The 26662-nt window shown below is 45.7% G+C and overlaps 2 protein-coding genes across 3 annotated transcripts in view; one reads left to right on the forward strand and one right to left on the reverse strand.

The window, feature by feature from the left end:
- LOC116955069 (macrophage colony-stimulating factor 1 receptor 1-like) overlaps window positions 1–1903 on the forward strand; it is a 40681-nt gene extending 38778 nt beyond the window's left edge. The window contains exon 20 of the mRNA XM_032976027.2: window positions 210–1903. Coding sequence (XP_032831918.2) covers window positions 210–297 — 88 coding nt within the window. The 3' untranslated portion in view covers window positions 298–1903. The remainder of the gene's footprint in view (window positions 1–209) is intronic.
- A 15276-nt stretch (window positions 1904–17179) lies between these two features.
- Window positions 17180–21506, reverse strand: LOC116955076 (uncharacterized). Of its 2 annotated transcripts, XR_004404801.2 has the most exons (5): window positions 21492–21506; window positions 20655–21124; window positions 19295–19348; window positions 18375–18522; window positions 17180–17675 (listed from the first exon to the last, which is right to left on the reverse strand). XR_004404801.2 is itself a non-coding variant. In XM_032976040.2 (4 exons), exons 1-4 carry the CDS (start codon window positions 20655–20657, stop codon window positions 17644–17646), a joined length of 237 nt encoding a protein of 78 aa, XP_032831931.1. In that variant the 5' UTR covers window positions 20658–20781; the 3' UTR covers window positions 17180–17643. The 2 variants fall into 2 exon arrangements, 1 of the variants encoding a protein (XP_032831931.1); XM_032976040.2 differs by lacking the exon at window positions 21492–21506 and having other exon boundaries at window positions 20655–20781.
- Between the last annotated feature and the right edge of the window lie 5156 nt (window positions 21507–26662).

The raw sequence follows: 26662 nt of genomic DNA on the forward strand, positions 1-26662 counted from the left end.
TATTGAAAGTTGATTTATTTTAATGAATTTGTTTTCTATTCCTCCTGTAATGCAGTTGTTTTTGCCGTGATTTATATTTGCTTAATTTGTTTTGCAAAAGTGACCTGGGTCAACAAAATTACAAAAGCAATACTATAGAAACAAAGTTCAACAAAGCATGACTGTTCGACTAAATGGGGGATCTTTAATTTTGTTTTATGTTCTGGCAGCTACCAAGTGATGCTGGACTGCTGGAGTGGTGACCAGGAAAATAGACCCATGTTTAATCAGCTCGCACAGCTCATGAGCGGGCTGTAGTCAAGTCCAAGATACTTGAGGCATGAAGTCACACTGTGTCTATCCCCTCTCTGTGAAGTGTATTCATGAGCACTTAACCATAGCCTTTTCGCTCCCTGCCTTGTAAACGTCTACCCCTTATGCCCCCCCCCCCTAACACCCACGTGCTTACGCTTTTACGGCATTGTAGGGCTTATATACCCACAATGTAGTAGTTCTTGAATATTGTTTACTTCAGGATGTAATGATTGGATTTTATTTTCGTGTTTGATGTTCGAGACTAGTCCTTGGTCTCCAGGCTGGCGACAGGACATTTTCTCAGGTCTTGTCCTTTTATGCTTTTTTTAACCAGGAAAACCTCACTGAGTCTCATGTTTATTTTTCAGTAGGCTCCTGCAAAGTTTTCGCACTGGTGTGGTGATTTTTGGTTTGTAGATTCCAATTGAGTAATTTGCGAGTAATTGTTCATCTTTGGAAAATTTGGATCGTCATACCGGCACAAAATGAACAATTTTTGCAAATTATGTCAGAGGATCTTAAAAATCCTTTGTGAAGCAGATAGTGTGTATGTTCATGGTTAATACACCTCAGGGACGTGCGGTCAGGGGAGGCAGGGGAGGCAGAGCCTCAACCTGTCATACTCCAAAGAAAATAACTGTTATGAAAAGTAACAAAAAAGAATAATCAAATAAAATAAATATTAAGATTTTTCCACTGATCTGTGTTATAAATGTCATTTCTGTACGATTTTAATAATTTTTATAGTCAAAATCGCCAAATTTGCGGAGCTCCGCTACAAATACAGGAAGAGATGAGAGGTGAGGCAGCGACGAGCTCAGCCTCCCCTCTGATTGCGCAACCCCTCAGTAACTGGATGGAGCGTGGGAAATAAGCACGTGTCTGTTACTATCTCAGTATGTCACCATGTAATGTTTATAAACCCCTTCATTTCATGTCCTCGCCTTCCATACTCCAGGTAACTTATTTCACGTATGCGTATAAAGATATTTAGGCTCGCTGGTCTCGTCCTGAAACTGCAATGAAAAAGCACCAGGGGAGGCAGCTATCACATCTGCCTCACTGAGGGGGGTGTGTCTAACACGCCCCCTTCAGTGAGGACACGCCCCCTCCGTGAGGCCACGCCCCCCTCAGTGTGTGAATCTGGCTCTGACACTAGCCAGTGCCTCCCCAGCCATTAACCTCACCGCACGTCACTGATACACTTGCACTATTCATAAGGGTGGCTGCTGTGCCACGTCACCGTCCTTGATCTTAGCCTCAGGAGGTGTGGCCTTGACTGTCCTTGAAGGCTCTGACGACGTGGGTATTTCAAACTGGTCACATGTAACCAAGGTTGAGAGCATTAGCATATTAGTACTAGGAAGTATATCAATGCGTATTGTCTCAATATGTATATCCCTCAAATGTACGGTCTTTTGGAGATGCATTCACCTTTAAATGTTTTTCTATCCAAATTGTTTGGAAACTCTTTTTACTCCAGTATATGAAATCTGGCATTGGACGATCACATTCGTTAAACATTGAAGCTGAATAATGAGAGCTGAAGCTTAACTGCAAATAATCAACCTTGAAAGTTGCAATAAACACGCATATCTGAAATATGAAACTGATATGAAAACCTGGTCGAAAAATTAGAATCTAAAAAAACATAGGGAAAAAACAAATGCTAGTCATTGTCAACTGAAACTTTAGATGCATCCACATGGATAGGTTTCTGCTAAGACTTGAACCACTTCAGGAAGGGATTTTGTGTGGATTGTCTGATTGCAGCAGGAAATTAAGATTGATGAATTACAGTAACTTAATAATTAATCATTGATAATACAATAGTCGAGGTGCACAGCATCCAACGTATTACTGCAGAAATTGCAGCTAATGTACCATGGTCAGTGTGTCATGATTCTTATACACGACCTGTTCAGGCCTTCAGTGTTTTGCAAGGCTTTATTTCCCCCAAATAAATTGTGCCTTAAACATGTGTTAAAATTAGCTGGTATGTAATATTTTACGCTGGTATTAGAAAGCGTGTAATATTGGTGAAACTGAAAATACTAAAAAAGAAATGCTGTTTTTCAGTTGCTTTTTTAAATTTATCTAGATGTGAGATTACGTGTTTAGGAAAACAGTGCTGGCTCTGCATATCGTGGACTCGATGTGGTCTGAGTACAATGTTATTCTTGCGTATATATCAATATTTTCAGGAGCGAAATGCCAATGTCGAGGTCTTTCCTGGAAGGTTCTGAAGGAGGGCAATTAATAATCTGGTCTTTTCACAGATCTGTATCATGTGAGGCTTGAAGGCCAGGCTGCTATCAATGATAACCCCTAGATATCTCGGAATAGGGTCATAACGCACTGAACTACTACAGAAGGACACACCAATGATGGCATCTGCTGCATGATTGTTTAAGTGAAAAGTGCTTATGGAGATTTGGAGGGATTCGGTCAGTCTCCAGTGACAGAAATATGCTTGCAATAACATTCGATCAGTTAGAGTATTGGCAATGTTATTGAAGGCGTTGATATCTTCATATATGATGAACATGTGAGATGATGTGCAGTGACACACCCTGAGATAATGCTAGGATGATCTTCTCCCTGCTTTTCCCCTAACCTTGGGCCTACCCCTCTAACCCCTAGCTCCGATTAGCACGGTTGGCTACGTACGGTACTAAAGAAGTTATATATATGTCGTGAGTCCAGCTGAGTCACAGACGTTGTCTTGGGAGCAACACGTGTTATTCAACTCTTAGCACAACATACTCCAGGCTATTAACACAACATACTCCAGGCTATTAACACAACATACTCCAGGCTAAATTTCGATTTAAAGCTTTCGTGACTGCAATGATTCATCTTCTTTGGTTCTTTCGGTAAAGTCACGTAGAATGAGAATAAAATAATAAATTGATAAAATAAAATAACACAATAATATTCTCACGACGTTTCGGCCACAACACAAGCGGCCTTCATCAGGTGAAGGGACGAGACTGTCTGGTAGGACAGCGCTGGAGTGAAAGAGCCACGTTCAGATCACGGCCTTTAAGCTGTGTGAGAGGAACAAAGCGCCCTCAACTTTAGCGCTTTGTTCCTCTCACACAGCTTAAAGGCCGTGATCTGAACGTGGCTCTTTCACTCCAGCGCTGTCCTACCAGACAGTCTCGTCCCTTCACCTGATGAAGGCCGCTTGTGTTGTGGCCGAAACGTCGTGAGAATATTATTGTGTTATTTTATTTTATCAATTTATTATTTTATTCTCATTCTACGTGACTTTACCGAAAGAACCAAAGAAGATACTCCAGGTTATTAACACAACATACTCTCGGGTGGTGACCACCCAACTAACCACGCTATGGCGGAACTAGACGCGGTTCCGCTATCCCGGTCCGGACCACAAGCTGGGTCCCGGACCGCGTGGCTGGAGGCTTCTTCAAGCTTGACGTGGATCTCCTGCCTCTCCAACAGTAAGAACCCCGAGCCCCTCACAGGGGCTCGGGCCGGGCTGAGGCTGGCTCCACCTCTCGCCCCGCCCACCTTCTCGATCTCTCTCGCCCTTGCCTGAATGCTCTCGAGAATTCTTCCCAGACTACGTGACCACCCATTAGCCCCCTCCACCGGTGGCCCCCCTCCAGTATCATCCGGTCACATGTCCCCAGGTCAGGCAGAGTATCATGCCCCCAACGTAACCCTAGCTGGCTGATACTCTCTCGCTCTCTCAATGGGAGCCCGCACCGCACGCTGTGCGTGGTGCCACTGCGCTGAACCAGCGCTTACCCAAGCTCCCACTAGGGCTGGTACTACACCCCGTATCCAGGGTGTACGCAACAATATACATCCCGCCGTGGCCTCACAAGCCCGGCACCACACAGTGGCATTCCCAGTCACTACATATACATAACATTTTCTGTTACTGTTACTGGATACGCTGCTGTTATTATTTCGCGTCACTGCCCCTCCTCTCTAACCTGGCCGCTCACACTTTACATGCACACTCGCCTACTCCAGCCCACCATGCACGTGCCTGACTTCCAAGAACACGTTCCAGGTAAGAAACATTGTATTAAGCATTTAACACAATACACCAATAACTACCCTTACCACTAATGCTAACTAACACGAACACACTGAACATCAAATGAACCGACACTAACCAGCAAACCCAAACCTAGCCCCACCCAGCTCCCACAAAGCTTACACTAACAAACTACTAATCTACTAACTAGACTAACACCAGCTAACCCAGGACATCAGCCTCCAGCCTCACCTTTCGCTTGCCCGTCCCAGCACTCACTAAAAACTCATTCCGCCCCCCCCCTACTAATTTCTCGTCCCCCTTCCCCTACCCCCTCACCCCGCAGTGCCACCCAGCCCCTCGTCTACATGTTTAGTGGGGGGGGAGGGGCGTTGCCTGGAATCTTTCGAGCAACCAGCCCAAAACACGTTGGTGGGGGGCGATGACGATGGGGGCCATCCATGGCCGTGGCACCACAGATATTAATGACAGGTCACTTATACATGTAGTCCTCGTTTAACGCAGTAGATGCGTTCCAGAAAAGTTACCCGTTAAGTGAAAAACGCATTAAGCGAAAACTATTTGCCCATAAATGTAACGATAAGGTTTGGCGAGATACGATATATGCACACACAGTAAGATGGCTGGACAATAATTGAGGCTATGCCGCTGCCTTACTCTTATCATTCCACATATATATCATACCGCTCAGCCGCACAGCTCAAGAAATTAGTTTGTCGTCAACTGCTCAGAAACGACGGTATAACGGGCCCATTCCACGTCATGACAGGCACTTTATTGGTTGTGCAAAAAGTGTTCCCCAATGGAAAAACCGTGTTATAGCGAAAATGCGTTGTGTGAACACGCGTTAAGCAAGGACTTACCGTATTTGTTAAATATATTAACGGTGGTAGTACCAAGCCTTAAGGGAGGCCATTGTTCATAATTCTGCTGCGACTGTTTACTTGCGATGTGTACCCTGAACGTACGGTAGCTGAGCATCATGTCGATTAGGTTTACAGTTTTATAGAATGGCATTTTATGATTTTCAGCAGCAGGCCATGATACCAAATGGTGTCAAAGTCAACAGAGAGGTCAATCATTACTGTGCAGTTTTGTTGTTGTCGCTGCTGGAAACCAGCTTCTATGAGAGTGAAGGCAATAATCTGCTCTTAGCAGCTACGGCCAATTCAATATCTAGCTTGTTCAGGAGGTAGTTGCAGGCCAATAATGGGGAAAAGTCTGCCGAGCACATTCCATCAGCTTGGAAGAGGGATATTAGTTTTGCGGCTTTCCAGGTTTTAGGAAGGTGATGACTTTGACTTTCTTCCATGCTCTCGAGAGTTTGCCTGTCCTGTGTATAGCATCGAAGGGGTTTTTAAGCCATCGTTGTCCAAATAGTCCCAGGTTCTTGAGAAACTCAAGAACCTGGGACACCAAACAGCTTGTTTGTGAGCTTGTCCATTGTTGTCTTTGAACAGGACAGCATGTGGTAAACCACATCGTTCACTGTGGTTTTGGCAGTCTGTGCTCTGTTGGTTTTGAGGCATGTAGGTTTTGGAGGAGCTGCCAGGTTTTAAGGCTGGGGTGAGTGAAGTCCAAATTTGCAGTGACATCTCCCAATGTTTTATAGATTCCAGCAGTGTGGTGCCCTTATCTTGGTCAAAAGTTCTGATGAACTCTATCAAGAGTTCTCCTGTTTCTGGTTACCAACATGATAATGAGCTTTTTCGATACCCTGTAGGGATTTTGGTTTTTTAGCAGTAAATGTCAAAGAGTTTAATGAATTTATCGAAGTTTTCAGGTTTTCGCTCAAGGTTCTTCAATTGGGCTTCATTTATGTTCTTAGCCAGTTCAGCTGGCTTCCGAGAGTTGCAAAGCAGCCATGGTTTTGAGGTTATGACCGGTATCAGTAATGCAATGTGCGTGACTACCAGTCGGTGTCGGCTCTTCAGAAAATTGCCTATAATTGTAGGCAAAGCAGTTAGTGGCTGTCTATTCTTGTCCTTTAAGACAAAACACAACTTTCATCTGGCTGAGTGAAATGTGCCTGGCTGCTTATGGTCGTATATAAGGAATGTGTCTTGTGCCAACGATTGTTACTTGAGTTTCTGTCCGGCTTCATCATTTTCTGAGTTGCACACTGTGTGGTGGCTAGTGAAGTCACCCACATATATAGCCGGGTAAGTGTCTGCTAGCAGAGGTAGTGGTGGCCATTCCTTATTCAGGGGATTATATACATTGATGATCGTTACATGACCAACTGTGATGGTTATAGACGATGTGCCATAATTTGTGATACAGTGGACATGAAAGCATAGTTTAGGCCTTGTCTGATAGGGTGGTAGATTGCAGCAACAAGGATATATCCATTTATTCTGTAACTTGCATCCACGTGTTGTCCTCGTCTCCTGTAAGGTGATGACGCAGTGCAATTTTCCCTTCAGTTTCTGTCCAGGAAGTCACATTTAGGTCTTGGGAATCATTAAAAGTCCAGTTGGTACACTTAGACCTTGTCAGATTGGTTTCTGGCCCTCAACAGGTCCTTTTTATGCATTTAGCTCTTTTGATCATATCTGAATTCGAATATACGACATACATTTTGCCAAGATGACGGCATTCGTTGTGTTGAAGGTAACACGAAAACACAACCGGTGGGCCACAAGAAGCCTACTGTTTCCCACCCTGAGTACAATTGAAGAGAAGATTTGTCCTATAGGTACTACATTAATATTTATCTGCGTCCAGTGTCAACAGACCACATGCTTCCGACCTGGCAAGGTGCCATCCTGAATATTTTTTTGAAGTCGCACCTACAAAAAACAGGCATGAGCAGCTACAAATTATGTTATTGCTAATTTAGTTATGGTTTTAAATTTACCAGATAATTGACTTTTTTTTTTATTCGGTACGGAAACCCTTCCTTAATCCAATGCAGAAACCTCTTTTCATTCAATACATCATCATCACAATTCTTGGGCAGACAGTCCATAGGTGTCCACTGCACATTTCGTCATGTTTCCACTTTCCTCTGTTCTGTGCCAAAATGCTGCTTTCCGTTAAGCTAATTTTTCGACCCACTCCTGGTTATTCAACTGAGGGACATGGACACTGTTGTCCGAGCCGATATCCTTCTTCTCTGGTCGTCATGCTCGACCCTCCTTTTTATCCAGGTTTGGAACTGGCTCAGATATCCACCAGATTGTGGACCCCCGACGCAGAGTTCTTACAATGCACATCACATAAGGAACCCTTGACACGTATACTGTATTGTGTTATTCGGTATATTATTATTAGTTTTTGCACTGTGTGCCGAGCCATCGAAACAGCATCATCTTCAGCATGGTAAAGCGCTGATAGTCCACTATCAAAATATGTCAATGGACAGTCGTTACAATGTGTGATAACGTCTGTGGTGCTCCACAGCTGCAGATTAGGTCAGTAGCCTGACCCCATTGGACGAGGTTAACCGCGCAGCGACCTTGTCCCGTCCGGAATGTTATTCAGTGCAGTGGATGTGTTGAAATATATACATTATGAATGCCTTGTGGCATTCGTATAGGCAACATTGAAAGTGATGGAGTTATTGAAATTATTCTTGTCTTGCCAGCCAGTCAGGCAAGTCAGGCTACAGAGAAGATCCTCATTGCTGGGCAGCAAAATCTGTCATCCTGAAATCAGAACGATGACCATTTGGGCCCCCCAAAATTAGGGTGGTGAGGCAGATGCGGTGAGCTAACCTGCGTTTATTTCTTTGAGCGCGAAAAAAAAAATTGCACCAATATGGTCAAGTAAATGCTTATAACTAACAAAAAATATGATAATTTAAATGTTCTGCCCCCTCTCCCTCATTGGGGCCCCAAAGGCATATTTGAATATAAGTTTGAGAGGAAACGATTATTGTAACGAAATTCACAAATTAAATGAATTCCAATTATTATAATACGCTTGTTTAGTCAGGAAAGCCTTGCAAAGTATCAAGACTTCGCAAGGTTTGCAGTCGGGGGCTATGTTGCTGCTCTGTAAAATCTCAGTTGAGTAATGTTCCGGTAACTTTTCAGTATAGGAATATTTCGCCAATAAGAGTTACATTGTATGTGGTGGGGTTGTTTTTGCTACAGGAATAAAGCATGAGCCTTTTACACAACCACGCCTTCAATGGGAATCTTCCAACTATTCTCGATTGATGGTTACAACCTTGATTCTATAGCACTGTCAATAACACGGTCTGTGATTGTAAAATGCAACGCATTGAAAGTCCTGTACAAGTTATTTAAAAAAGTGTAAGTGAAATATTGCACTTGAAGCCAGATTTTAACAACTCAATAAGGAATGCTGCTTTCTTTAATTCTCAGCGTGTTTAGTTCGTTGTCCTTCCCCGCACCTCTGATTAGCACAGTTGGCTACTTACGGTGCTAAAGAAGTTCCACATACATATATACGTAAGTCTTCATTTTTTCGACCCATTATATAAGACTGATGTAAAATATTTAGCCTAAGTGTTTAAATCATAGTTAATTTGGGATAAAAAAAACATCATATGGTCTGTGTCTCGGCCTCGCTGTGCGCTGCGTTGCCCCACAATCCGAGTAATTAACCTCGAATTCAATAAACCTTCAGAGCCAGGGTAAACATCTGACTCCAAACATATTTAATGACTAGAACGAGGTAAAACTGATGGAAAAACACAGCACAAAATACAGCATCTGTTAATACTTGTAATATCAATACAATTGTAACGCGATAAGCGGGGTACTTACCTGCACTAGCAGACATCCACCAGTAGGGTGTGATGTGTGGGCCACCAAGGTTCCCCAGACCCCAAGAGGGGGGCTGGGGGAAGATTCCAGGTCCTTCTAGAACTCTCTGGAAGGGAGGCATGGCCAGGGGCGTGGGGACCCTGGCAGGTGAATAAAAGCTGGACCCCTGACCGGGTTCGGCAATGTTCCTCAAGCCAAAGACTGAAGACCGGGCTTAGAGTAGGACCCTGGGACCCCCAGACCCGCTGTCCTTCTCAGAGCCGGGGCTGAGGTGGGACAGTGGTCGGACCCTGGGTACTCCCAGACCCGACGTCCTTGTAAGGGCCGGGACTGAGTGGGCCAGTGGCCGGGACCCGAGGACCTTGGCTGGGTCGGGTCAGGATAGCCTCCCCTAGGGCCCCTAGCCGGAGGGCTGAGTGTAGAGTGGTCCCCAGTGTGAGGAGCACGATAGCCCGGAGGCCATACCTCCCCAGGTAGCGGGTGTAAGAGGCCATTATCCCTTTGTGTTAAAGACCCTGTACTGAGTTATTTGTTGAATAAAAGTCTTGCCTCAAGTACCGGCTCTCCCTTGTCTTTAGGCTCACTACACAATGAACACTGCAGCATCATAACATTGTCTTAGATAACATGAAACTCAACAATAGGTACTGGATGGACCAGGCTCCTACATTAGCACTTAATAGCTACACAAGAGAATAAGCTACAGTGTTAAATAATGTCACATCGTGAAATTACCATACTGCAGCCTAAATGTACAGCGCTGCACATAACACTGAACTGGGGATGACATTTCATCATCCTTGCTCTCAAGGTCGCATTAAAGTTACATGGGTACAAGTCTACAAGACTTATTCAATTACAAGCAACATTCACAATAATGCAAGTGGCAGGTTTCGTTGTTAACTAGGCCTCATATTTATCGTAACAATTTAACAGCATTATAAAGGCATTTGCAGCATTATAACGGCAATCCTAACATTATAACAGCATTCCCAGTATTATAAGAACATAAACTAACTTACAGACAATGCTTCTTAAAGTCCCACAATGAACAGATGCACCTGTCTTCACTGAGACGCTATTTGTGCCTCCATTTTGTACTCTGAGTAATGGCTGACACCCTGCCTCATGGCTTAGAGAATCTTAAATCGTAACTTCCTGGTCACGTGACCAAACTCAACACCATATCAGGAAGTTCCTGTGTAATCAACTATTGTGAGCTATTGTGAACGATGTGTTAATTGAGTAAGGCAATGCACGAAATACACCGCACATAAATCACTGGGTAACTGTTAAGGGATTTAACCACTGGCTCCATTGTAACTAGATATGTGAAGCACTCTATGAACAGCCAGCGAACATACTTAAATTACGCGTAGTGATCAAACGGTGTTGGTTCAGAGCAAGAATTCAACCAGAGGTCTATAGGACATGCGTGGCTGGTAGAGGTCATCGGTGACAGACTGCTAGTGAAATTCATTTGAAATGCAGGTCAAACCCAGATCCCCATGTGTTCCCGCCAATTTCACGAGTCCTTTGAAACGTAATTTGTGAAAGCTAAATCATTTGTGCTTTTCAACCATTTGGGGTAAATAATGAGCACGTGATATTGAATATACAAAGGCCTGCTTGATCGTTATGGTATCATCTCCTTATTCAAACATTTTATAGCCAAGAAGTGTAAAAACAAAATCATGATGCTTCATTAAGCTAACATGTTACGTTTAAGTAAATTTAAGGAGTATAATTGAAATACAGCCTTGGTTGGTGGTGATCGCTTTTCAATTGCCACTCCTGGCAAAAGAGATTCATTTTGCAGGGTGAATAATGCAACACTTGTCTCTATTCAATAACTTATTATTATTCCCCCCCCCCCCCCCCACTCTTGCTATCTGTAGGAATGATGTGTCCCATACAAGCAACTCCCAATAATGAATAATGAGCCAAGAATGTCTGTTTGTGTGTAATGCGCGTGACGTCACTCCACATGCCGCACCTCCCCCTCCATTAATATTCATGAGCAGGTGGATTTTTACACTCACGCAGAAGTTTGACGTTTCTTTATTGAAAGTAAATCTAATAAATAATTATACGCAGCAAAAAAGTGGATTTGGTGTCTTTATTTATTTCTTCCGCACTTGAGACAAAATGTAAGTCTAATTTATGTTTCTACATTATGGTAAAATAGACATTTCTCGGTGATTTTCCAGATATTGTATCGAATTCCAATTTATTTCAACCCCAGCGACCGAAAGCAGAAGAGAATAAAGTATCAGAGCAGTGAATTTGAACAAATTTAAGGTCAGTTATATAGTGCTACAGTGACATGAAGTGAAGTGTTTGATTACATACTTTTGTGCAAGATTCACTGCCATTAAAATTACACAAGATACAATTATACTCTGCTCAATTTTTTCGTAAATATTACAGCTTCCGTCCTAGGATGGGCAAACAAGCTAGTAATTAATCACGTAAATCCAGATGACAATGTCAGAGATGGAGATGAGGAGAGAACCCCATACTACCCCAACCAAAAAGACCTCAACGACTTGATCAGAGATCTTGGTCTTACCAAGTCCTATGCCGAGCTTTTGACGTCTAGGCTCAAGCAGTGGAACTTGTTGGATGCAAGTGTGCAAATCGCAGATCACAGGAAGTGTCACCAACCTTTTTCCAGCTTCTTCACCCGTCAAGATGGGTTCTGCTTCTGTCACAATGTAACCAGTTTGTTCGAGGCAAACGGAATCGCCTGTAACCAGAATTAGTGGCGCCTCTTCATTGACAGCTCATCCAGGAGCCTCAAAACCGTGCTGCTCCATAATGGTAACAAGTACCCGTCTCTTCCCCTGGCTCACTTAGTGCACCTCAAAGAGGATTGCAACAGCATCAAGACCTTGCTGGACACCTTGAAGTGTGATGAGTATGGCTGGAAGGTCATCGGAGACTTCAAAATGGTGGCATTCCTGATGGGTCTCCAAGGCGGTTTTACCAAGTTTCCATGCTATCTTTGCCTTAGGGACAGCAGGGACACCAAGGCGCACTACCACAGACGGGACTGGCCACAGCGGACCAAGTTCTCTGTGGGAAGGAACAACGTCAAGTGGGAGGCACTGGTGGACCCCCGAAAGGTGCTGATGCCAACACTGCACATCAAATTGGGCCTTATGACACAATTTGTCAGAGCTGTAGATAAGGAGTTGGCAGCCTTCAAGTACCTTCAAGACTTTTTTCCCTAAGCTGTCTGAGGCAAAGGTCAAAGCCGGTGTCTTCATCGGACCACAGATAAATACGATCCAGGAGGGCAATAAATTCCCCAAAAAGCTCACTAGTAAGGAGAAAGCGGCTTCCTGGGCAATCACAAGGCTGAAAACAATGTGGAGCTGGTTAAGACTCTGGTGAAGAACTACGGCACGATGGACTGTAGGATGTCCCTCAAAGTCCATATCCTTCATGCTCATCTTGATAAATTCAAGAAGAACATGGGAGCATACTCGGAGGAGCAAGGCGAGTGCTTGTGGTGCCGCCGCAGCGGAGCAGCTCCGTCGAGGGCCGTACCCACCACCGTGACACCACCACCGGGGGGTGACAACGCCGATGCGGCGCGCCCTCGCCGTATGAACGCACACACCCCACATAGAGCCGGGAGGGAAGGTCACCTGGCTGACGGGTTTTTATCCAGAAGCCCCTAATGGGATCAAGCTTCATGGTTTCCTGCGGCCGGGAAATTGGGCGATCTCCCCCCGTAGCTGACGTGCACCGCCGCGCCGTGACCTGATATTAAAATTACGTGATCACGGCGGACCCCAATAACAACGAGACAGGAGCATTCCTATATCTGAATGGACATGGCAGCACGGGGTGCGGAAGCATCCGAATGCCTTTTGCTTTAGGTAAGGTCACGGATCCGAATGTGAAAGAGACGAGAATAACTCGGCCTCTGAATGGACAGGGCAGGCGCGGGTGCGGAAGCATCTGAATGCCTTTTGCTTAGCGTAGCAAGAGAGACTTCTTCTTGAAAATCATCGCGGTCCACGGAGCAGGAGAATCAGCCGTTCGAGACGTCCGTGTGACGAGCTCCAGCGCAGCCAGGCTCAACCCTCTATGGAGACGACTCACAGCCTCGTCCTTCTACAGCATTCAGCGCAGCAGAGTGGAAGTAAGTGCAAGTGAGAGAGAAGTAGCGGCGTCGGGTGTGTTATTGCCTGGACGCGTGGAGCAGGTGTGTGAGGGAATCGCACATCGGCACGCCATGCCCGTTTGTCCGTGCGGGACGGAGTCTTGCGTCGCGAGCACGCTCACCGCAGCACGCCGCCGATCTCGCGTAGCGCGCCGCAAGCGCAAAGCGTACGAGCCACGAATTAAGTCATGCCTACGCGGACAGTAGCGAAGTCAAGGGCCCCGAGGGGTGAAGAGGTGGAGGTCGCTAACCCGAACCCCACAGAACAACCGGGGGGTAGTGGTATGAATGGAACGGGGGAGTCGGGGGGCAACGGCCCCGACAATTCGGTGATAGCGGGGGATGGTAGCCCCCACACGCTTCCACCAGGATATACTGGACTTTGAACGCCGCTACCAAGGACAGTATAACAAGAACATGATGGGAGACTATATTTGGGGGCTGATTCGTGAAAGTTATTTACAGTATAATCGTAAATCTCAAAAAAGGACTCACTTCTAAATCTTTTATCGTAATTTTTCCATTTAGGATAAATATATGTTAATTTGATTCATATGTTGTTTTTTTCTGACTTTATGTGAATGAAAAGACACAAATTCGCCCGTTTTCTCATTGAAAATAGGTAAATTTCTAAATATCACTGTCCTGGTCACAAAAGCAAAGTTTGTGGGGAATAATAGCTATTTTCTATACTTTTTAGACATAAGCAATTACGAAATAACACTTACTACCCAGGAACAAAAATTGTGTTACATAGTGTTATCTAGCATATAATGCGGTCCCTCTAACAATACTCTGTCTAATAATACTGACTAATAATGCCCTCGTTCGGAATTCTCTCATGCATTTTCTCCAAAAGTAATCCCCCTAATGTTTTCCTTCTCTCGTAATGTTGTCAAGTAATATAAATAATGATCTCTCAAACAATGCGGTACAATTTAAAATATATAATAGGTGATGTTTCAGGCAATGACCCTCCTCAGAGTATACATTATTCATGAGCACATAAATAATCTTGATTTGACTGCAGGAATCCATACTCTTTGGTTCTTTCGGGAAAGTCACATACAAGTAATCATCATCAGGTGGGACAACCACAGCAAGAAAACCCCACCGGTTATTTTCAGGGATTTGTTCAATCATTGTGAGGATGTCATTAACCAGGTAAAGTCTCAACTGACTGTGATGCTTCCATCCTACCTGCCTATGTCAGCTGTTATTTCCGACTCTCTGTCTTTCTCTCTCTCTGCATCCCTCTCCGATCTCTACTCCAGTGACCCGGGTGCTGCCGCGGTGGTCCACTTTCTGCCACGCCTCCTCACCCCCCCCCCCCCCTTCTCTCTCCCCCCCTACTGCCGAGGCCTACTATATAACCTCGTGCCACGGCAGATCTCTCGCCTACTTCAGCAGTTTTTCTTGCTGTGGTTGTCCCACCTGATGACGATTACTTGTGTTGCAATCAAAACGTCATGTTCTATTATTTTTCTACCTACGTGACTTTACCGAAAGAACCAAAGAGTAAAGCACATTCATAATTTACGTCCTATGAAGGGCCATCTCTGCTAATGCACAACTGCCAATTTAGTATCAACAAATAATGTCACTAACAATGCGCTGTCACCATGGTATGAGCTTTATAGAAAACTCTGATCTCGCTTCTAAAGTTCCCGGTCCCAAGCTCCCAATGTAACCCCACAATTTAAATATGGTTCATTATGAGTGTGGTAAAGGGCATAGAGAGGTGTGTTCGCGCACATGCATGTGATATGAGTGTGACTGTGTGTAGGGTACAATGTTGGATATGTAGGGTACACTGTTGAGATATAGATGGAATATGCCCACAACCCTTCTGCTTCACCGACACTCCCACATCTTTCAGCATACGCACAGACACAATGTTTAGACCCAGGATAATAGTTGTCCACAAGCTGTTCCCTGTTGCCATTGGAATGACCGTTTTCAGTACATGGGGGAATTGGCTCCTTTATTGCACTGGAGTCGGATGTAGGGAGGGACTATGATTGTGAGACGAGATCACAATACTTAACCCTAAAACTTCAATGAGAAGGAAATTACCTTTCTTGCATTGTTAGAATATATGTTGACCTTCTTTCGCACCATACGTGGCCAATCGTGCTAATCAGAGGTGCGAGGGAAGAAAAATAAACTAAACACAAAAAGCAGTTCTAAAGAAATTAGTTTTCAATATAGATTTAAAAATGCATAGCTTCAGAGGCTTCCTGATATCGGAAGTGTTCCAGACGTCCGCAGAAGTGCATCTGAAAGCGCGCTATCGTCTTTGTTCGATGGCCAGCCAAAAGCCGCTGCGAGGATGATCGGAGCTCGCGTGATAGTTTATGCTCCTTGATGACATTAGCAAGGTATTGTGTTGCATTTGTGACAAGAACTTTGTGTCATGACTGCCACCTTAAAATGCATTCGTTCGGCAACTGGAAGTCAATGCAGCTTCGCAAACACTAGATAGAGATGGTTGGATTTTGCAGTACCCGTAACGACACGTGTCAGAGAATGTTGTACACGCTGCAGCTTGGTAATGTTTTTGCCAGACGTCCCGTCGAGTAGTGAGTTTGCAATAATCGAGCCTTGTTGATACTTTGCTACATGGCTATGTCATGACTCAATAGTGGCCGAATGTGATGTAGCGCTCCAATATGAAAATTGCAGGACCTGACTATATTTTCCATGTGGTGATCAAACGGCATTCTGGTCGAGTATGGTGCCGAGGCTCTTTAGATAAGTAGGAAACTGAGTCCTGGGGTTCGTAACCACAACACCTGATTCTCCCACAAAAGTAGTGGTATATCTAAGTAGCATAATATTTAAGAAGAGAAGCATTCATGAGTAAGCCAGCTTTAGGAAAAGTTTATCTACCATCAACCACATACTGTAAATCATATTATGAAAAAGACGAATGAATTTCATATCTCAATATATGCCTAACCTTTTTCCTCTTAAAAGACATTGACTACGGTACATGTAAACGTATCGTGTATGGTTATTTAAAAACTCACAAAAGGCTGAAATAAAACTGATTAAAATTTCACACTTAACTTAATCACGTAATCAACCAGGCTATGCGTTAACTTTGTGTTAGCCGACTCTCTGTTGCACCTCTCTTACAAAAAAATTGCGAAGTTTTTTTCTCAAACTGCCTATTTCTCTCTCTAAAATGTACCAGGCTCTCATAGGTCCATTCACTCTTTCTCTCCCTCGGTCGCTTCGGGGTGGATTTCCACACAGCTCTCTCTAAATGTACCAGGCTCTCATAGGTCCATTCACTCTTTCTCTCCCTCACTCGCTTCGGGGTGGATTTCCACACAGCTCTCTCTAAAATTTACCAGGCTTGCTGGGTCTTTCTCTCCCCTGGCCGCCGCGGGGTGGATTTCCACATAACTCTCTCATTGACATGCTAATTTCTCTGCTCCAGTAAACCCACCTCTCTCTGCCCCCCCCCCTCTCTCTATTTAAGGCCTTGACACAGAGGCATTGGGTCTTTGTGTCTATATTGTGTGCCTCTCTCTAAGCGTCTCTGTGTTGTCTCCCTCTGCTTATGTCTGTCTGTGTCTCCGTGTCTGTGTTTTGTCTCTCTCTCAAATGAAGTTCTACCTGATGACGATTGCTTGTGTTGCAATCGAAACGTCGTATTCTATCATTTAAGTCATTTATTTTCTTACTGACTTTACCGAAAGAACCAAAGAGTGATTCAGAAATACTCATACCCATTTTTAAATGAGATTAGGTTACATTGATGGCTAATAAATTGACATTACTGATAATTAAAAATTATGCATTCGTTTGAAAAGACTGCCAGATTTTGCATGTTAACCATGTGTGAGTGGCATAAATGTTGATTTCTTGGAAGGTTTAGATGAGTACACTCCAATATGAAAATAATTGCACAGTGAAATACAATCCCCATTTAACTTTTATTTTGGGTGCCACACATCAACAGTTAGAGAATACAAAAATACAAATTCTCATCGCCACCCGAACTCCAATGGCTTTCCAAACACCGAGGCACTGCTTAATTTATTCGATTCTGCTGATGTAAAAATGGGCTTCTGGGATGTGAGCACCACACTCACATGTTTTTCATCATTTCATCGAAACATGGTTGGTAAAAAAAAAAATCACAAAAAATTTATTTAAGGGCCGATTTCTTTTTAAATTTTAAATGTTATTGTTAAAATGTGTAACACGTGGGCCTACTTTTGCCAAAACAGCACTGTGGTATTTAACATCTGGCACTCTGCAAAAGACAACATGTTATCTGATATTGCGGAGGACAATACATAAATTCAGGCAGAAACAGTGTTGGTAAGTTTTAGGTGAACGCTGGAGTAAACTGGTGATGGCCGGCAGGACATGGTGGTTCATCACATATGGGACTTGAACACCTGCAGGAATTCTGTAGGAAAAAGGGAGATGAGTGTAAGCCAATGAATCACATCTGTCGAATTAGGCCTACTTCCATTCTTTCTATCTACACCTGAAATTAGTTTTCAGTTAACCCTTGATATTTACTCAAAAATTGTTATAAGTGAATGATTTTACAGTTGTAGAAATGTCTCATTAGCCAATATCATGATGCAATCCATCCAACAATTGTTTTACAGCTGTCTATCTCTCCACTCCTGGATGAAAGACTTCCCCATGCCTTCTCAGTCATGGGTGTTTTTACCATGCTGGTCAGTGCACGTTGGTGATGGGGGCAGGGGCCCAGGACACTACACATCCCACTAAGCTCAGTCACGACATGTTCACCCAGCCATGATTTGACCCCCATCCAGTTACTGAATGAATATAGTTCTCAGAGTGGCACTTAGCAATTACATCATTACATCAAGGTGTGTAGGTTGAGTGTGCCAAACAACAAACAGGAGAAAGGAAATCTCTCAGCCCTTTACACCCTGAGAAAGGGTTACTGTCCAAAACATTGGCCATTGACTTATGTGATAACGTTAGTGTTGATGACCAACGTAAAATGAAAACATTTACTGACAGAATGTATTGTTGTGATTGGATGGCACTCGAGGTATACAGTATATGGAGCTGTCCATCTCACAACCGGGAAAGAAAGAGTGTGTTAGAATCCAGTGCATTTCACCTTTGAAGTCTACTTTGCCGTCACCGGACGTATCTATCGACGCGACCAAGGCCTCCACCTCTTTCAGAGTGTGCTTCTTAGGTGACTTCAAATTTGGGTTATTTAGAACGGCTAGAATCTCCTTTGCCGTGAGGGTTCCTGAATTATCCTGGAGTATAGCGCACAAGCAGACAGCAACATCACCACACGTATATCAACAAGGATAATTATCAGTGTAACCATTTAGACTCCTGGGGACAATTGCCTTAGGCCAGAACTCTTGATTTCCCTTACCCCTGCCCCGAAACTGCAGGTGATTAAAGTGACGAGACTGTATAAGAATATCTATGAAAATAGAAAGTACGGTAATATGTGATAGTGAAACTATAGGATATTTCGTCCTGCTTAGATATCAATTGCAAAACCAAGCTTCATCTGGAAGGACTTAACATGAGTAGCTTACCCAAGTGTACAGGAGCTGCCCTGACTTACAATTTAATTTGTGTCCTGCTTTGGGGGTATTTTGGCTGTAAGGTGATTGTGTTGTTTAGCCAGAATAAAGGCAGCTCACAATGCACTGGGCCAAATAATGAAGAGTGTAAAATGGGCAGTTAATCGCCTTCATTCGCCACTGCTGCATTACCTTGGGAGTTTGCCAAAAGTGCGTCACATGTTCTAAGTCCCTATTGTGCAGTTGATATGTGGGGTAAACACATTTTTTTCTCTCTAAAATATATACTTTCTATTTTTTAAATATGACATTATTTTAGTCTCGGAAATTATGGGGCTCTAAATATCAAAAGCTTAATGCATGAGAACAAAGAATATCATGTTATTATGAATATACAGTATACGTTCCAGCTTAAGAAACTTGATGGTTATTTAATCAAGTGAATTATACTGTCCTGATGTAACTCGGTGTGATTCAGGAATAACTGTACCGTATCGATAGCTTTAAACAGATCCAGAAGAGTTTCTTCCTTGGTTTTTTGTGCCTGTATGCATGACAACAAAAGAACATGTTCATCATTATATACAGTAACTTGGAATGAATCGTGATCAATATTCAAAGTAAAACTAAGATGTGTGATTGTAGATTAATACAACTGATAAAAATGTAAACTAAATAAATGTATCTTCTATCTATTCGCTTTCAAGACTTAAGTTGCTTTCAAGACTTAAGTTAACGTACAGCATTGATTTAAACAAAAAAATTCAGACCATTATTGGCCTTCCCGGGGCAATTAGCAAAGTCAGCAATGATCACTAAATGATCTTGGTTTACCAGATGTTATTGGAAAGTGTCCTCTCTGTACAGCATGGACCCTCATTACACACACAATATCGCATTTCAAATCAAATCTCAAAGAGCACTGTAATGAAGAATTCCGGATAAGTGCAACAGATGACAAAGCCGGTAAACTGCGAATACTATATTTTAATGTGGTTAAATGGAACTGAATGCACTTTATTGCCCAGAATGCTCAACTGCAGCGTTCGCAGATCTATGGATCACAATTGCGTCCCTCTTTCGTCTTCCTCCCGTCTCGCCCACATCACAAACCCGATCTCATGCCCCCCACTCTCTGCAGATCTCTCCCCACGTCCCTCTCCAGCTTTGCCTTTTCTGTGAATCTGTTTCTCCCGCTTTGTCATTCGCTCACGTGATTCGTCTCCGTCTCACTCACTCTGTCTCTTAAAATTATACAGTATTTCGCTTACTCTTTCCCCTCGCGTTCACTGTCAACATTATTTCCTCAATTTTATACCACATTTAAGTGTTAATACTCTCCCGGTTCTTTCTCTCTCCCTTGGCCCCTCTCAAATTTCCTATAATTTTCTCTGCAGATTTTTTTTTATCACTACCATTACCTAAAGGTCTTTTTACGAGCCTGTAGATCTTCCGAACGGAACAGTTAAGCATAGAACACGCCTCCCTCCCTCCTATCTGTCTCTCTACAATGTAAATAAATTACAAGGCTTTCTACGCAACCCATCGACGCAACCCATCATCCCCACGGTCCTCTGGGAGTGCACAGCCGCAGCAACACAGAAATATATAATACACACAACAAGCCTGGCGCGGTTTTGACCGTGTCTCATCAGCAGTCAGGCCTGATTGAATCGATGCTGGTGAACTACCAGAAGCTTTAGGACTTCCTGTTACGATCGCTTTTCTCGTCATTTACATAAATATCTACAATGCGAGTTCGATGCAAAACCACACCGTACGAAATCATCGTCTCTCATCCACATCACTGCGCGCAGATCGTCTGCCTCCTGCGCGTGACAGCGACTCACCATGGTGCTTGATGGATGAGATGCTGCAGGGGTTCTTGAGAGTGAACTGTGCGATTCGCAATGCCAAGACGGTCGCTTTTATAGACGCAAAACGGACGCTCCTCCCCGGACCACACCCTGGTGCTTGGGGCGTTGGCAAGGGAGTTGCGCGTAGGTTTAAACTCGATGCCTGCTGTTTGGGGTGATGCCGGTGAAGGCGATGTGGGTGGGTGACGTGGGCCGTGTTTTGTGCCCCAGTAAAATGAGGTGGAGGAGTGGTGAGGCGCGGTGGTGAGCCACGTTGCTCGAGTGTCGATCCCGGTAAACGGCCAACATCGGAGACGAATGTCCCTATTGAGGTGGAGGAGTGGTGAGGCGCGGTGGTGAGCCACGTTGCTCGAGTGTCGATCCCGGTAAACGGCCAACATCGGAGACGAATGTCTGAGCCAGATCCGGGACTCCGCTAGGTCGACTCAGCCTCAGGTGCGTACCTGGTACAGTGTGTAAACATCAGCACAGGGGAGACAAAGACGGCCGGGCGTGGTGTTGGTCACCCACAGACAAAGACCCACGAATAACTTTAAACGACCACGTGTGCTTAGCAAACACAACGATTTTGGGGCGATATACTACGCCCGGTCGCCTTCGTCTCCCCAGTGGCGGCGATGTTCGCACACGTTGACACATTTAACAGGCGCGCACATTTGCACTCATTTGAGGCTGCGTCGCCCTAGGATGGAGTCCAGGACCGGTTCCGATCATCGGTACAGGTGTTGGCCACGGAGCGGTACACAAATAGCCACACCTACATCGCCTGTTCGTGCACACACAAACACACGCCGACACACATGCACTTACACTGACATGTCCGGGTACAAATGCAACCACCCCCGGCCCCCCCAAACAGACCACGGTGCAGCATTGGAGCTGGAAGCGAACGCCTCTGAATGCGCAGCGCGTGCCTCGTGCACGCGCTGCGCGTGCCCCACGTGTGCGCGTGCACGCACAGACACACAAAGACAAAGATCCCCCTAGTAGCCTGAACATACTTTTGGGACAAGGGCTGTTTTATCCAGCACCTATGAAAGCCTGCACGGCCGCCTTATTCTATCGAGTGGCGATATTCATACACCGCACCAGCTACAATACTCATGTTATACTGATTTGACCTGTGTATATATGTGTATGTTGAACTTCTTTCGCACCGTACTTAAGTCTACCGTGCTCGTCGTAAGTGCGGGGGGAAAGTACAACAAACTAACCACAAAAAGCATTTATGAAGAAATTCGTTTTCAATTTGCATGTAAAAGTACAGTACACAGCTCCGGTGACTTTCTAATATCGGAAGAGCGTTCCAGACGGCCGCGGAAGCACATCTCTAAAGCGCGCGTTGCAGGTGGCCGTCTCTGATGGTTAGCCAAAAGCGCTGCTGCTGCTGCAATGATCGGGGTTCGCTTGGTGGTTTGTGAACCTTGACGAGATCAGAGCCGAGGCTCCAGGACTGGTGTCAGATATCCGTCACTGATTTTGGCCGTGAGCGGACATCGAAATCGGGTCGCCTGGTTCGTAGCGCAGCGCGGTAACCACTACACCACCGCTCCCCCGCACAGACACGCGGTCCCCACAACAACAGGCTAAGTGCTGGATACACATATTGTCAGGTCTCAGGACAAACCACCGATGTAATGATGGGTTGACCGATTTAGACAATTGGCAGATGTTACTATCTGCGATCCCTGCGGTTCCAACTTGCAGTGTTTTTTGGCACCCAATGATCTGGTTGTTCCTGTACCGCTCATCCGCTCTCCTTTGTTGATAAATGAATGGCCTCTACCTGCCCAGCAACGTGTGTTAACCGCCCTCCTGCAACGGAGACAGGTCTTACTTAACACGGCTGTTACCAGTCGTCGGCTAGTCCACTCGTCTCCAGATATTTCTGCACAACATCAGCCCATCTCTTCCCTAGCTCGCGATGTGCCAATTTATCACCCTATCGCAGCGGTAAGAGTGGCTTCGAGTTCATATCATGGTGGCAGGTTAACTCAGCCCATCGTCGTCCCCCCCGGTGTCGATCAAATGTGCGTGTTTACCTCTTAAACTCACTGGAGGTGCCTCGCCCTCCCACCCCCCACACCTGGTGGCCAAAGCTACGAGTTGGGGCCCCCTTTGACAACCACCATGAGATTTGTTTTCAACCGGCCCGGTTCATCCACTTGGGGCGTTGGGGCGCCACCCCACCAAGCAGCTGCAGATGAGAAATTATTTTTCTAACACAAATAATACTTTTGGTAAAGTCACGTAGACGCCCGTGGCTGTGATGACTATATCACGACGCGAAGTTGCACCGTGCAAATCCAGCAGCTCACGACCTACACGCTTTGTTACATTGCACTCGGTGGCGGCTCGCGACATCTCCACTAGGTGGGGCTGTTGTGAGTGACCTCTGAAAATATGGTGTTCTAATTAAGAAAAACCCTTCCAGTGAAAGTGATATTGTGGTGCCACAACAGCGAAGCCGCTCCGTCAAAACCGCAGCCGTCGCTGTGCTGCTGCGACCGAGAAGCCACCCGGCTCCCGTCACAGCACTTCCCCCGCCACCCCCCCCCCCCCCCCCCACATAAACACACACTCAAGTAGGGCCTCATGGGGAGGGGGGGGGGCACCTGCCCTGAGTTTTTACCCGAGAGGCCCCCTCGTGGGGTGCTCCACGGTTTCTCAGGGTCAGGGAATTGGCAGCCCCCCCCCCCCCCAGGCCAAATGGCACTACGGCGCCGTGGCTTAACTTAGAATTAAATGACCACGGCGAACTCACTGAGAACCGCAGTGAGGAGATGCTCAAGACACACGCGGACCAGCAGACAGGTGGGGGAGCGGGGCAGCGCGGGTTAAGCGTCTCTACCCATGGTGCACCGCGGGTTAACGGCCTGACCCGTGATGCACCGCGGATGGGCGGTGCGAGGGCTTTGAAAGGAGCATGAAGAGGGACGCTTTGGGGAAGCACGGGGCCATTTTTTGACTTGACTGGAGATCAACAGGAGGGAGGGATCGAGGAGTCGTCACCTGACTGTTACTCGCACGTCCGTGAGACGGGGCAGAGAACAACCAGATTCTGTTTACAGCATCATCTATCCGCGACCTCCATCGCTGCGAGGTCGGACCGTAAGTACGAGGGAGAGAGGTAAGACAAAGGGACGAAATTCGGAGAGAAAATAGAGGGCAGACAGGTCGATTAGGTATCAGGCAGTAGCGAGAGAGGTTAAACCTGTCCTGCTGGTCCGTACTGACACGCACAGTCTAGTTTGTTTATTCGTGGGGAATAAACCGTCCGTAGGGTATAAGCCGTGTCGTGTTGTCTCTGTGAGTACGGAGGGGCGGTGCGTGGTGTGGCGAGCCTGCCCGCGGTGATTCTTTTGTTTGCGCGTGAGTGAGTAATTTCACCCACGCGTTTACGTTCGCACGGTTGGGTCCACTCGGGGCTCGACGCGCATGCCGCGGCAGCAGTAACGTGCTATCACCCTGGGAATTAAAGTACGGGTCCTTCGATCATTAAATGCACTAGTGCGTGGTGTGGTGAGCCTCTGCATCGTGTCGTACTGGTTGCACTTCGCCCGCGCCAGTACGGGGGCGTGCAGCAGCAGCAGCGGCGCTCACGGCAAGCGCCGCGCGTGTAGCGCGTAGAGATCAATTGGGGAGTGGGAATTCCGCAGCAGCGCAGCCTAATTAGTTGCTTCCGACCGGCTGCGACGGTAAATGAAACAAGATTTCACGATTCAAGCACGCGATGCTGCTGGCGGTGGTTACCGCGTGAGTAGAGCTGCGCCGTGAGGTACACGGGGTACCCACGGGCATAATCATACACCGAGTGTTGCAGTTGTGGTAGTGGTATGAATTTAACGGGGGAGTCGGGGGCCAACGGCCCAGACAATTCGGTGATGGCGGGGGACAGTAGCCCCCACAATATCACTGTCTTATCTGCCAACGGTGAGGCATTTATAAACAAAACAACAAAGCACTCAAACGCTGTCCCCATGACCCTCAAGTCTACACTACACATCCCCTCTGACACTGCCAAAAGCCTAGAGCGTGTCGGCGGTGAGCTGCTACATTTGCACGGTGCCACCTCGCGTCGTGACATCGTCTCATTACAGCTGTAGAGGTGTTAACTACGCGCTGTTGCGTAACCTGCGTTGCCACCAGGGCGGTGCAGCATTACCCCTGGGTACAACGGTTGGGGTCAGTCGAGGTGAAACGGATCGTGGCCAGGGTTTGGTGCGAACCAATCAGACGGTTCCACGTGGGAATGTATGATTGGTTCTACCTGGCCACGAAGGGGTATAAGACGGGTGACCCAACGGACCTCGAGGAGTTCTCTCCCTGCACGAAGACAGAAGACTGGGCTGAAGCCTAGCTAGGACCCTGGACCAGCCTTTCAGCCCTTCTAAGGGCTAAGGCTCGGCATACCCAGTGGTCAGGACCCACCGGGCCAGCGGTGGGTCAGATAGCCTCCCCTAGGTCCTAGCCCAGGGGTCGGGAACCTTTTTGACTAAGAGAGCCATGAAAGCAAAAAAATTGGAAATTTATTTCAGTGAGAGCCATATAATATATTTTAAAAGTGAATTCAACTAAATGTCAGTATAATAAGCCTCTGAATTTATTCTTTTAAATAATGTTGTTATAACACTCACCATTAATGCGACTTCTGGTGCTGCATGGATTTGCTGATGTCTTTGTAGTCGGGTTGGTACTTGGTGAGGTTAAGCTTCATGCAAGCGTTGAGGCTTTCATCCGTTAAACGTGATCGTAGGTTGGACTTGATGTTTTTAAGATGTGAGAATGACTGCTCACATGCATACGTAGATCCAAACATGGTCAATACAGCAATACTCACACGCTGCAGTGTGTGGTATGTGACAGGAAGCGCGTTCCAAGTTTTGAGAATCAGCTGGTCTTCGGGTTGGAGTTTTTTCATTTCTGTCCACATGTGCTTGCTCGCCAACTCCGCTTTCTGTCGTGTGATTCTTTCCAAATCTTCATTCAGTGACTTGAACTTATTCACCCACATGTCTGAGGCCTTCAGGTCAGCCACTTCTGCTTCAAAATCTCTGACGGAGACACCAGGGATGTAATTCAGGTCGGCTGTGTTCAGTGAACACTCGTTTGGATGGGTGATGAACTTAAAAAGACGAGTGTGCTCACGAAATTCTCCAAAGCGTGCTTTGAAGGACTGTAGGAGACTGGATGTGCAGCCAGCTAGCTGGTGGAGATCAAGGTTTTGAATGGGCTCACTTGCTGTGCATGCATCTTTAAATTGGCTCAGTTTTTCAAAATGTAGTAAACGACCTGTTTCAAGATCCGTGATGAAAAGCTCCAGCTTGTTTTCAAAAGCAAATACAGCTTGTTGAAGGGATAACACTGTATTTCCAATGCCTTGCATTTTCACGTTGAGCTGGTTCAGATGTTCAGTCAGATCTACGAGATAGTAAAACTTGAGGAGCCACTCGGTGTCGGCTAGCTCAGGATGCCCGACGCCTTTCATTTCAAGGAAAGTCCGGATTTCGTTCAGGCAAGCCGCAAAACGGCTAAGCACCTTCCCTCTTGACAACCAACGCACATTGCTGTGCAAAAGCAGACCAGGATAGTTATTTACAACTTCATCCAGCAGTGTTTTAAACTGGCGATCATTTAAGGCTCGGGCAACAATAAAGTTGATCACACGAATGACCAGCGACATCACTTCGCCAAACTGCCTGTCACACATCTGAGCACAAAGTGCCTCCTGGTGTATAATGCAATGGAAACTTAGGATGGGTCTATTTTCATGTTCACGGAGAAGCGCCACAAATCCTTTGTTTTTCCCCACCATACACGGAGCACCATCAGTACACACTGAGAGAAGTTTATCCATAGGTAGACTTTTTTCTTGAGCAAACTCCATGAAAGACTTGAATAAATCCTCACCTCTTGTGGACCCTTTTAATGGCAGAACAGCAAGACTTTCTTCGCGCAGTGTGTCACCAACAGCATATCTG

This window comes from Petromyzon marinus, chromosome 3, assembly GCF_048934315.1.
Source record: "Petromyzon marinus isolate PM22_M1 ecotype Great Lakes invasive population chromosome 3, UKy_Petmar_22M1.pri1.0, whole genome shotgun sequence".
NCBI classification, from domain to species: domain Eukaryota; kingdom Metazoa; phylum Chordata; class Hyperoartia; order Petromyzontiformes; family Petromyzontidae; genus Petromyzon; species Petromyzon marinus.

Coding starts and splice junctions, on each gene's coding strand:
- LOC116955076 (XM_032976040.2), bottom strand. Junction 18,523..19,294: donor TGTTTAAAGCTATCGATACG/GTACAGTTATTC, acceptor GCTATACTCCAG/GATAATTCAGGAACCCTCAC. Junction 17,676..18,374: donor CGGCAAAGTAGACTTCAAAG/GTGAAATGCACT, acceptor TTTTTCCTACAG/AATTCCTGCAGGTGTTCAAG.